We start from the raw sequence: 13,109 nt of genomic DNA on the forward strand, positions 1-13,109 counted from the left end.
GTTATCGTTTAAGGATAGATACAAAAGAGTAAAAACTAAATTGGAGATGGTTATTAATGAAAATGATGAACGCTTCGAATTAATTAATGATATTATTTCGCTAGCATGTGATAATTTAAAAACTGAAAACGGGTATAAAAAAGTAGTTAGACCAGTTGCAAAGGTAAGTCCTATACAGCAAAAAAATTAAATGTTTACTTGATTAACTTTTTTGTTTAAATTTTTTTCGCAGGATTGAAACAGGAAAATGGACAATAAATATAAAAGAGTTAGGTTGGAAGCAGTTCAGCGTATGGGAGAGTTTACTCTAATTGAAAATGCATTTGCATGTAATCTTTTAACGTATTATTATAAAAATGATAATGATGTATGTTCGGATGTATGGTTAGCGTTGCAGAATGCTAGTGAACATATTGTTTTAATATTAACAGAATCATTAGCTCGTTATGGTTCTGTAAAATTTAATATATTGATAGAATTAACGTATAAAAAGCCAATGACAGGTGATATAAAAGATGTAGGATTTAAAACTAATAATTTTGACATATACAGTATAAATGATATAGATAATGCTATTCAGAACGCAACCGAACAGTTGCTTGAGGAGGAAGCTAGTTTTGAAGGAAAACAGAGTGGATGGACTCTTATTACTTTAGATGGAATATTAGTAAGAGTAAATAAATTTCGTCCTTTAAGAGGTTCATGTTATATTCCATTACCAAGTAAATTTCAACAAAAGCATGCAGTTATTAATATTAAGAATGAGGATGAATTTTGTTTTAAATGGTCTATTCTTTGTCGTTTTGTAAAAGGTACTCATCGTGAAAGAGTAGATATGCGATATAAGACTCTTTTAGATAAATTCGATTTTCACGGTATAACTTTTCCCACACCATTAGGCGAGATAAAAATTTTTGAAGAAAAAAATAATGTTTCTGTAAATGTATATTCATTTGATGAGAAAGGAATAATATTTCCAGTAAAAGTATGTTTACAAGAACGCAATGAACATTTTGATTTGCTACTTTTAACAAACAATGAAGTTTTTCATTATTGTTATATAACCAATTTTGAAAGATTGATTGGCTCCCAATTAACCAAGAATAACCATAGGATTACTATTTGCAAAAGATGTTTTACATTTTATAAAACCGATAAATATTCAACTATAAAAATGAATGAACATATAGAAAAATGTAAAGTAAATGCGCCAGCAAAAATTATTCTTCCTGAGGTTGATTGTAACGGTCTTCCTCCTATGTTAAAATTTAAAAATTTTCATCATATGTTTGCAGTACCAATTGTTTGTTATGCAGATTTTGAATGCATATTAAAACCTGTTTCAACATGCTATCCCAACAATGAAAAATCTTTTACTGTATCTACGGAACACCATATTCCAATGAGTTTCTGTTTGTATTTTGTTTCAAGTCCATCAGTTCCAGATTTTATACAAAATGTTCTACCTTCGACTCCTTTCTTATATAGAGGAAAAGATGCAACTAAAAAATTTATGATAGTGCTTAAAGATATTTGTTCAAGAATTGATAATTATTTAAAAATTAATAAAAAAATTATATTTACTGATGAAGATAAAATCGCATTCGATTCCGCACTTTCTTGTCAGATGTGTGAAATTAAATTCAGTTCGCAGGTAATTCCAGTTCGTGATCATTGCCATTTAACAGGTAAATATAGAGCTGCTCTTTGTAATAAATGTAATTTGCAAAGACGTAATCAAACATTTCTTCCTGTTTTTCTTCATAACAGCTCAAATTATGATTCGCATTTCATTGTTAAAGAATTAGGATATGATGAAAAAAGAATAAATTTAATTCCGAATACTACTGAGAAGTATATTTCATTTACAAAAACTATCGGTAACCAAATGTCTATTCGTTTCGTTGATTCAATCCGGTTTATGTCATTTAGTTTAGATTATTTAGTTAAAACATTACCCACTGAAAAGTTTTTTCATTTAAAAAAATCATTTAAACAAGATGAACTTCATCTTGTAACTCGAAAAGGAGTTTATCCTTATGAGTATACTAGCTCCTGGGAAGTTTTAGAAGATACTCAATTACCACCTAAAGAGAAATTTTATAGTTCGCTTACAGGAGAAAATATTGATGAAAATGATTATATTCATGCTAAAACTGTTTGGAGTCATTTCAATATAAAAAATTTAGGTGAATATAGTGATCTTTATTTAAAATGTGATGTTCTTCTTTTAGCTGATGTATTTGAAAATTTTCGTTTACTTTGTTTAAGAGAATATGGCTTAGATTGCGCATATTACTTTACACTTCCTGGTTTTTCATTTGATGCTATGCTTTATAAAACGCGAGTTTCACTTGAATTAATCACAGATTATGATATTTATTTGTTTTTAGAAAGGGGTATTAGAGGGGGAATATCGGTTTGTGTTAAAAAGTATGCGAAGGCAAACAATCCTTACATACCTGAAGAATATGATAATAAATTACCACACACATATTTAGCATATCTAGATGCCAATAACTTATACGGTTGGGCAATGAGCCAACATCTACCAAAACAAAGTTTTCGATGGGTTGAAAAAGAAATTCAACAATCAATAGCAGATAGTATATTATCGTTTAAAGATGATGGTATAATTGGTTTTATTTTTGAAGTTGACGTAGAGTATCCTGAATTTCTTCATAATACACACAGTGATCTTCCATTTCTTCCGATAAATGAAGTTCCCCCTTTTTCATCTCACACAAAATTAGTAACAACATTAAAAACTAAAAATAATTATATTTGTCATTATGTTAATTTAAAACAAGCTATTCGTAACGGACTTAGAGTAACTAAAGTACATAAAATACTGCAATTTATTCAATCTCCTTGGTTAAAAAGCTATATAAATTTAAATACTATAAATCGACAATCGGCAACAAATGATTTTGAAAAAGACTTATTTAAATTAATGAATAATGCGGTATTTGGGAAGTGTATGGAAAACGTTAGGAAACGTATTAATTTAGAATTGGTTTCATCAGAAAAAAGGTTGATGAAACTTATTGCGAAACCAACATTTAAAGATAGAATAATATATAATGAAAATCTTTGTGCAGTTCAGTGTACTAAAGAAAAAATAAAATTAGATAAACCTCTGTATGTGGGTCTATCAGTGTTAGAACTTAGTAAGACACTAATGTATAATTTTCATTATAATATAATGAAGAAAAAATATAGATCTAAGATTAATCTTCTTTATATGGATACCGATAGCTTTTTTTATGAAATAGAGACTCATGATTTTTACCAAGATTTACAAGATGAAAGTTTTATTGAGTATTTTGATACGTCTGATTTTCCTGTTTCACATCCTCTTTTTTCAATTAAAAATAAAAAAGTTTTAGGTAAATTTAAGGATGAATGTAACGGCATTCCTATAAAAGAATTTATCGGATTAAGAGCAAAATTATATACTTTTACAACTACAAAGGGGATTACGAAAAAAGCTAAAGGAATAAAAAAGAATGTAGTAAAAAACAAATTAAATATCAACCATTACAGAAACTGTTTATTGAAAGCAAGTGACGATAGCAAAGACCTTTATGTTCAAATGAAACTGATTCGATCAAAAAAACACTTAGTTGAAACTGTGACAGTAAACAAATTAGCATTAAGCAGTTATGATGATAAACGTGTTGCAGTTAATAACATATTAACTTTACCTTGGGGGCATGTTGATATTCCTTTAGAACTTAAACGTTTATTTAATCATTAAATTATTTTCAATTTTGTTTTTTCTTTTCAGTTAAAAATGTACAAAAAATCTTGTTATTATAGCATTAGAGTAACCAAACCGCTTTCATTAGTAGCATGTTCAACATTAAGTGTGGTTCAAGCAATAACTAGTGGCTTAATAGAGGTTACAGATGAATTAAGGCATTTATTTTTAATACTAGACGAAAATGAATTAGATTTTAAAGTTAATGTATACAGCAGGTTTAATTATAAGAATGTAATCGATCCGAATATATGTTATTATTGTTTACTAAATAATTTTTTCTCACTTACATATCTTTCAGTTAAAGAAATGGTTGATAACTATCTTTGTGTTCATTTGACTAAAAATTTAAATATTGATGATGAAGAAGAAAATTATATATTTTCTGTTTTAACAACAGAAACTCTCAATAACATTGTATCAATTTTAATTAATAAAAAACATAATAATTCCGTAAAGATTCACTTTCTTACAGAAAGATCGAATAAATGGTTTAGTTATTTATTTAGTAAACAATATAATTCTATATTATATAGTAAAAATTGGTAATTTTATCAATAATATTTTAAATAAATATTTATTGTTTTAATTAAATTAATGTATGTTTTATTTTATTATAATCAATATAAAATGTATTTAGTATTTTAATATATTCAATTAAAATATATTTATTATTTTATTATATTCAATTAAATTAATGTATGTTTTATTTTATTATAATCAATTAAAATGTATTTAATATTTTAAATAGATATTTATTGTTTCAATTAAATTAATGTATGTATTATTTTATTATATTAAATAAAGATGTATTTAGTATTTTATTATATTTAATAAAATGTATCCAGCATTTTTTTTATAGTCAAAAGTAAATGTTTTGTAAAAATAAATAATTTTTCAAAGTTTATTTCAGTTTTTATTTTATTTCAACCTTTTTTATCATTAAAAACTAATTATAAAAAGGATAAAAGGTAGTTATTTTTATTAAAATAAGTTACAATACATTTTTCTGAATTAATTTATTAAATAAAATTTGATTACAAATTTCAATCAAAAATATAATTTTTACATGAACTTATCCATAATTCTTTCTTTATCCTAAATTCACACAATTCCTTTTAAACTTCTTTTTTAGGATAAACATGAAATTTACTGATAAATTCAGTGAACTGTTTTAAGATATTGTTACTGTAACATAGCAAACCAAAAAGCTCATGATCTTTAGTTCCAAATCTGATTACTTTTTGGAAGAATTCATTATACTCATAATAATTTCCATTCTTAAAAAAATAAAGTAGTCCGTTGTTAAAACGAGTAACCCCATCTATATCTGCCGGTATTCCAGGAAACAGATTGGATACAAGATCTGTTCGAGCAACAGTGAATGAACATTCATTTATCTCCCCCACAAAATCTTCATTATAAATCACATAAGTTTTTCCAGTATATGTATTTACGATACCATTAATCGTACAAGGATGACCGATGTTAAAGTGTGAACATACATTCCTAGGATAGCCTATGACCAACTGTTGAGTATTAAGATTGAACATAAACAATTTATGATTTTCAATTAATACTATTTCTCCGTTCGGTCTCTGGTACATCGCATCTATTCCTTTGAATGTATCTAAATCCAAAATCTTATTGTTTAGAGGAGAAGGGATAATTAAACCTAAAATAAAAACAACTATTTCTTTTTTAAGTTATTTATTGTTCTTTAATAATCAAAATACAAATACATATTTTATTTGATGTTAAATTTTAAATACATTTTTATTTCAAATTAAAATTTATTATTCTTCACTCCAGTCTTTTTCATCTTCAGGAAACAGTTGATGAATCTTGATGTCTGGATCTTGTTGCATGTAGTTGGGTAGATCCTCATAAATTTTAGGCGGAACATACCTTCCGTAAAGGTCGATAATAACCTGCTTAGGAAGGTGACGTAGAACGTTACGTCCGGGACTGTTTAAATAACACTCTTTTGCTTTTTCTATAGCATTTCCCACCGTTTCCAACATATAATAAAATTTACTTTGTTCACTCCACCACATGTGTAACCATATAGCCTTTTTCATAGCGCAATTATGTTTTTCACCAAAAGGGCATACTTTATTTATTGAAGAACCGAATAAATCGATCGGAGGACAATCGTAACCGTCAAGGTCTTTTATTATATTCCGTTTATTGTTTAGTATTTGTTCTAACACTTTTTTCTTTTCTTTACACTTTACATATATAGTACACATTGGTGCTAAATTTTCAAAAATGGTTGATAACCTCAAGTGTTCAATAAAACCCGAATTCCAATTGAATCCGATTTGTTTCTGAAAGTTTTGTATTGCAACTCTTGTAGTTTGAGATGAAATATCATAGTAGTCAAAAGGTGGCTTGAATAGATATTGCTCGAATCGGAGCCCATCCAAAGAAATTAAAACTAATTCTTTAATGTAGACATCAGCGTTGGGTAAACGAAAAAAAGTAAAGTCTGATATAAAGACAGACATGTTGACTTTACCGACTAACAGACTAAACTGGTTAGGAAACGTTTTTGACTGTGCCAGTTAAAGGAGAATATTGCATTATGCAATCACTTATCATCAAACAATAGGCTGTTGTGTTGTCGGGAATGTTGGTAGAAGTTTGTATCTCGATTTTAATATCGACCGCGCCAGTTTTCAAAGTATCGTTTTGTTTTGAACAATCTATAAAGATTAATGGCATAGCATAGTACTTGGATGGGGTAATTAACGCGGCCGCTGAATTCCTGTTATAATAAGATCTATAGAAACTCTTAAACATTTCGTATAATATAATGCTATCTCCTTGAATGTGTTCATAAGGATAATATACTGAATTCAGATACAAGCGTATGTTATTAAGTGAAATGGTATCAAAATTCGAAGCTCTTTTTGTTGCGTCTCCTTTTCTCGATGTTTGAAATCCAATGATAACATAATGAGGTTTTTCCACCTGCGTTGTTGTTTTAACTGTCCAAATTACATCTTTACTGATAGGTAGAGTTGGGTATTCGTACAAGTTCCACTTTCGGAACATCATCAAAATCGGTTCATCCTTATCTACCAGTCTAAGAAGTGATAACCGTTTTTCATCCGATACGTTAACATATGGTATTTTCCAACTAATTTTCGTTATTGTGAAGGTAAATGTTTTTCCAGCTGGAACGACAACAGCATTATTATTAGTGGAAGCCCGAAGCAGAATGAGTTCCTGTTTAACGTTTAGCAGTATCTTATTATAATCTTCAAAAAAGCCCAAGAGCATCTTCAGCGGAAGTAATACCTTAAACTTTGCCGATTCACCATCGATATATACACCGTTGACCGGTTGGATATCTTCAACACCGTCCGATGACCAACCATGCATAAAAATTGAATCTTTTTCGAAGTTTCTCAGTGATAGAGCATTTTTCATCGTTGAAGTTATCCCCACATTTCTCACCCTATCCACCTCCTGTCCTGCAATTTCATAACGAATTTCATCGAAAAGAAACGCGCCAAAATTGTTGCATAGTTTTAGTGTTGAATCTGAAACTCCATTAGCATCACTATACGTTCCGTTGATGAGTAAATAACTTTCGCACGGAAGCGTGTATACATCCTGTTGCTGGACAGGAATTCTTATTTCATCACTATTATTAAATGTAGTTGATGCATAAGGATAGTGAGTATGAAATTCTTTACCCGTAATGCTTTCATCAAATACCGCGTTCGCAGTATCAACGTCTATTATCTGTCCGCTCATCGTTGTAATACTTTAAAACCTAAAGATTCCAAAAATCGTACGTTTTCTCGTGTTAGCCGTTTAAGCTTCGCAGGTTGACTAGTCGTTAACGGGACTATGGGAGGGAATTTATATTCTGCTTTATCAACGAAAATCAGCACCATCGTTTCTTCGTCTTAAATGCAGTCTCACCGTCACTTCTTCACCACCGAAACTTATCAGTTCTGAATTTTGATTATAAACCTGCACAGTTATATTCCGTATAGACTTGGTGTTGACCGGAAGATAAATGACACTGTGCGGTACTTCAATTATCTTATATCCCCGTCCAACTCTGGGATAGAATTTGTGAATGATATGACCTTCTTCTCCGCCTACAAATGAACCGCGGGCGATGTTACAACTTATACGTATTGCATTTACAGATGAAATACTAACAGGTTTCTGAGATGTATGCCAGAAGTTTGCTGGTAGGACCATTTCATCAAATCCCAAAAGAGTACGGATAGAATGTGGTTTTGTAAAATCTACTATTTCAGTACAAAATAAACGCGAGTGCATCGTCGTAGGTTCGATTAAGATTTTAATCAAACATTTTGCATCATTTTTATTGCGATTTCGTTGTTTACCTTTATCATTGTCAGTCGCGTTCGATTCATCGCAGTTGCCCATCCCATGTTTCAATTTAATTTTCAAATCATCAATCTCATACATCCCCGGCGGAAGCTCTATCGATTTACTGCCATGGTAACCGTAATAAAACATATTATTTTTTTCTTTTTCTACATTTTGAATGTTATTATATGACATAAAATCAATCAGGCCGATTTCCCACGCGGCATCGCCGAGTTCTATCGGAGGGAAAAAATCTGCAGACAGTATAGAAGATTTTCCGTTTAGGCAGAACATATCAGAAACTTTAAACATAGATGCCCGCAAACAACTGAATTAAAATCCTGTCTGCGGTCTAAATTATACTGGATGTTGACTTTCTCTTTGTTGGATTTAAGATATTGGACTAGCTCTTTAGGTGGCTGTAAATTACCGTAACTGTCAAAATAAAACACGTTCGCGTTACGTTTTTTATAACAAACCCAATGCGTACCCGGATTGAGGACACTGTCCAAGTTCACTATTCCCGATTCGAATTTATTTATTCTAGCTGGTAAAGTATCGCGCATGAAAACACCTCTGAAGTGGGGTAAATTAATTTTTCGCGCAAACCGTATTAACTCCACATCTGATAAAGGATGAATGGGGAGTTTGCGTAGTAAATTTAATGCTTTTTTCTGCCTTGACGACGACGACGACGACGACGACTGCGACCTGCAGACCGGCGTTTTTTTACGCCGCATCCGGTTTTAGATCGGTACGGTTCAAGATAAGCACCTTTCCCCTTTTTTCTTATAGTTTTTTTTCGCACACCTCTGACTGAAGCTTTCTTCAATCTTCCGCCGAATTTACTCTTTATTTTCATAGCGTTTGTTACAGCCCACGCAGCAGCCTTCTCTGCAATGCTGGAATCGGGCGCGGATACCCTTTGCCAAGCTCTTTCCGCTAACTCTTTATCAGCTTGTGCTCTTCGCCGAGAATCGTTGTAGATACTATACGCTATATCATGCGCCTTACAAGCTTTATCGAGTGGATTTATACCAAGATCGCCTCTTTCCAATCTTTGTTTTAGTTTTGTTCCGGGTCCGCAATATTGGTAACCGGGTATGTGAGCCTCGAAAGGAAGAAGATCTACAGCCCGATTGAGAACTGTTCCTACTACGTTACGTGCAATACCGAAAGTTTTACCCGGAAGACTTTCGATCGAACTTATCAATCCGTTTCCTGTTTTACAACTAACGTTACACTTGTTCGTGCTCTTCATTTTATCCCCAACTAAAAGTCTTCGGTCAATGCATCCGTATTTAAATCAGATTCTTTTTCAGTTTGAGTTACCGCATCTTTCTGAACCTCGCTTTTCAATCGAGAAATACTTTCCTCTAATCGCTGACGAACAATGGGGTCATTAGTATTTTTACTTCTTAAAGGATTTTCTATTTCTTTTCCTATCATATTTTCTATTTTAGCGATGATCTCATCGAATTTCTGTTGAATAAGGAACCGTACATATCTCATGGTCACCAAATCGTTTTCATCATCTGGATGAGCGGCGTTTTTGGCACGAGCTCCTTTGAAATCTACCACTTTAAAATGTGTTTGTTCTTCACACGCTAAAAAATCGTGATCAGAGGCATATTGCTCGATTAAATATATGCAATCGTCCATGTTAACAGCATCATCATAATATTCCGCTGATGCTAGATTGCAAATCTTTTTTTCGCGGGCGTCGATATCACCCTCTTCAGTAATCCCAAACGGGATTCTTGAACCAAATTCTGTCTGTCCTAACCTGTTGACTGGCATGATCTCAAATGACTTGCTTACAGTGCGCCTTCTCCTTTTATTAGTCCTCGTTCTTTTAATTCCTCGACTATCGATACAATTTCATTATCATGTGCGGTATTACCTGCCTTTTTTGACGCGATCAATAGTTTTAGCCTCTCACAGATTTCGTTAGGATCATCAAAATAAACATAATCGACTTTATGGTTTTCATTCAAAGTCATTGCAGATGGTACTAAACCTTCACCTCGTTTTTTCGAGGTGAACGGTGGAAAAAGCTTGCTTATTACTTCCACATACTTAAATCCCGAATTAGTCTTTACCCGTTCCAGAGCGGAATTATTTCTTCTGTGCGCATTTGTTGCGATTAAAATTTTCCTATATTCTTCCAAATCTTCTTCAGTGAATAACTTCGGTTTTTTCCAGAAAAGTAATTCGAACAAACCTCGGCTTGCAGGATACTTCACTTCTCTTATCAGGATGTTACTTTCCTTATCGAAATCGATTAATGAATCTCCAATCTTCAGTTCGTTTCCTTCAAAATGAACACCGTAAACGTTATCCATGTTGTTTTCTACATCTCTGATGGCGTCAAGCATAAATTCCTGCGCTAACCCTTCTCGCATGCTTGTCTTGAGAGACATGCTCATTTGCATTTTCCCTTCGGGTGTATTCAACATTTGTACTATGCTGGGTTGAGATTCATAAGTCTCTTCTTGTTCGATCCTAGGTGACTGTTCGGTTTCTTCGGCTTTTTCAGCTCGATGGTGAGCCGAATAAGAAAGAAATCTTTTAGCCTTTTGTCGACGTCTCATACCGGTCATTTCATCATCTACCCTATCAGATGGTTGAGCTAGCTGAAAAGGAAATGGACTAGAAGTATCCATCTTATTATGTAATTTTGCAGTCGACCTTTTTATTTCAGGTTCTGGTTCATCATTTGCTAAAGAACGTTTACTATGTTTCATCCTATCTTCTTCAGTTAATTGATCGAATATAGAACCCATATCAAACCTCTTTTCAAAATCTCGGTAATCTCGCTCCTCTTTTTCACGCAACTCTTCAGCTGAGATTTTCGGTAGTGAACGTTCTTTTGAATCTATTTCTTTTTTTATCCGTTTTCCCATTTCTCTCTCTTCAGAACCGAACTGTTCTGCTATTTTAATCAGAGGTTCAGTAAGCGGTTTGAAATCTTGTTGAAGTCTTAAATCGGACTCGAATCTTCCTCTTACCAATTCGCCATGTTTTCTTTTAATACTCCTGCGGATCTCCGCGATCTCCGCGGTGACACGCTCACGATCCTCCATAGTAGACATTTATGTTTAATCTGACTGCATGCACTCACTATCTTTCTTTAAGTATGTTGAAGTATTTAAAGTTGATTCATAAGCGCGCACGTTAGCCTGTAGGCTTTTTAGGCTTTTTCATAAGCGCGCACGTTAGCCTGTAGGCTTTTTTAGGCTTTTTCATAAGCGCGCACGTTAGCCTGTAGGCTTTTTAGGCTTTTTCATAAGCGCGCACGTTAGCCTGTAGGCTTTTTTAGGCTTTTTCATAAGCGCGCACGTTAGCCTGTAGGCTTTTTTAGGCTTTTTCATAAGCGCGCACGTTAGCCTGTAGGCTTTTTTAGGCTTTTTCATAAGCGCGCACGTTAGCCTGTAGGCTTTTTTAGGCTTTTTCATAAGCGCGCACGTTAGCCTGTAGGCTTTTTTAGGCTTTTTTAGGCTTTTTCAGGCTCTTTTCAAGCTCTCTTTCGCGTTTTTGTATGCTTTTTTCAGGCTTTCCGATAAAGATGTCAAAATTAAATCTGTACCGTCCTTTATCAAAATCTCTCTCCTTATCAATTACTAAAAATCCATTTTTTATCCGGTTCCAAGCCTCATTACATATTTCTTTAAACTTTTCAAATGATATATCCGGTGTAACATGATCATGATATATATGTCTCAGGTTTCTTTCATCCTGTCGAAACACCATGAGAAAATTCGCATTGTCTCGGACCAATTGTTTAGGAATTTTACTATATGTTTGACTCATATAAAACACATCAATGTTATTATGCCGTCCCATAGTAAAATATTTTGTTATGTTATTTTGTTTTTCGCATATTACATCATCGAATATCATTATAGAATTCGGTTCCGTTTCTTCCGGTGCCACAATAACATCGTTATCACTATAAGGATAGTAACCTATCCCTTCAACATCAGTCAACAAACTTTTTAAAAATAAGTATTTAGGCTGGTACAATGATTTAGAAAAAACATATATGTTACTGAACCTTAACCCGCTAGGGTCAAATAAAAGATTGAAAACTGCATTCGTCTTACCAGAATTTGAAGGACCTACAACCAAGCATCTGATATTATCTGGAAGAAGAGGACTATGTCTTTTTATAGAATTTAAATCGGATACCTCACCTATTAAACGGTCAAAATTAATTACTGTTAGCTTCCGATCTTGTTCTTCAGCATCCATCTCTGCTACTGAATAAATTACATAAGTGTAATTTATTTTATTAAATCCTTTTTATCTATCCACGAGTCCTCCTTCTTATCAAATCCCAACCAGCGAACTAATAATTTATCACCGCGTTTTTTTAATACTTTTTCAACCAAATAAACGTTGCCGTACTTGGTTTTACTAAGTTCTTCCGTATAGAAACTTCCTTTTAACACTTCCCCTTTCCCATCTTTAAGAATGTACGTTATAGGTTGTGTTTGTTTTATCTTGAAAATTGTAAAAACTTCATTAGTCCAATTCGGAAGATATCCTTTCGCAAATATCTTTTTATACTTACTTATCCTTACCTGATCACCAACATTAAATTTAATCGTGGTCGTATGCTGATGACGTTTTTTTGCAACCTTTAATATATTTAACAACACTTCGCGTTCGTTTTTATAAGAAACATCTTTAGGTTTAAAACCAGTAGTTCTATGCACCCTATTGTTATATTTTTCAATTATTTCATCCAATATACTTACCCATCGGTAATCACCCTGTTCGGTAAATTTACGCCACATATTAGTCTTGAGAGTTCTATTGAACCGCTCCACTATTGATGCCTTTTTATCGGAAAAAGTTGAATAATGATTTATATTGAATTTTAGTAATAACGATCTCAATTTTGAATTAAACCATTCTTTTCCATCATCGGTTTGAAAATGCTTCATTTTATGTTTATGAAATATGGGTTTAAGGACCA

General features: G+C 32.4%; 2 protein-coding genes across 2 annotated transcripts in view; one reads left to right on the forward strand and one right to left on the reverse strand.

The window, feature by feature from the left end:
- Positions 1–238, forward strand: part of LOC142319795 (uncharacterized) — a 47,904-nt gene extending 47,666 nt beyond the window's left edge. Inside the window, exon 6 of the mRNA XM_075357480.1 lies at positions 233–238. Within this exon, the coding sequence (XP_075213595.1) occupies positions 233–238 (6 nt within the window). The remainder of the gene's footprint in view (positions 1–232) is intronic.
- LOC142319869 (uncharacterized) overlaps positions 1–13,109 on the reverse strand; it is a 535,079-nt gene that overhangs the window by 331,725 nt on the left and 190,245 nt on the right. The gene's annotated exons all lie outside the window — the stretch shown is intronic.

Source organism: Lycorma delicatula, chromosome 2, assembly GCF_047948215.1.
Source record: "Lycorma delicatula isolate Av1 chromosome 2, ASM4794821v1, whole genome shotgun sequence".
In the NCBI taxonomy this organism is placed as follows: Eukaryota; Metazoa; Arthropoda; class Insecta; order Hemiptera; family Fulgoridae; genus Lycorma; species Lycorma delicatula.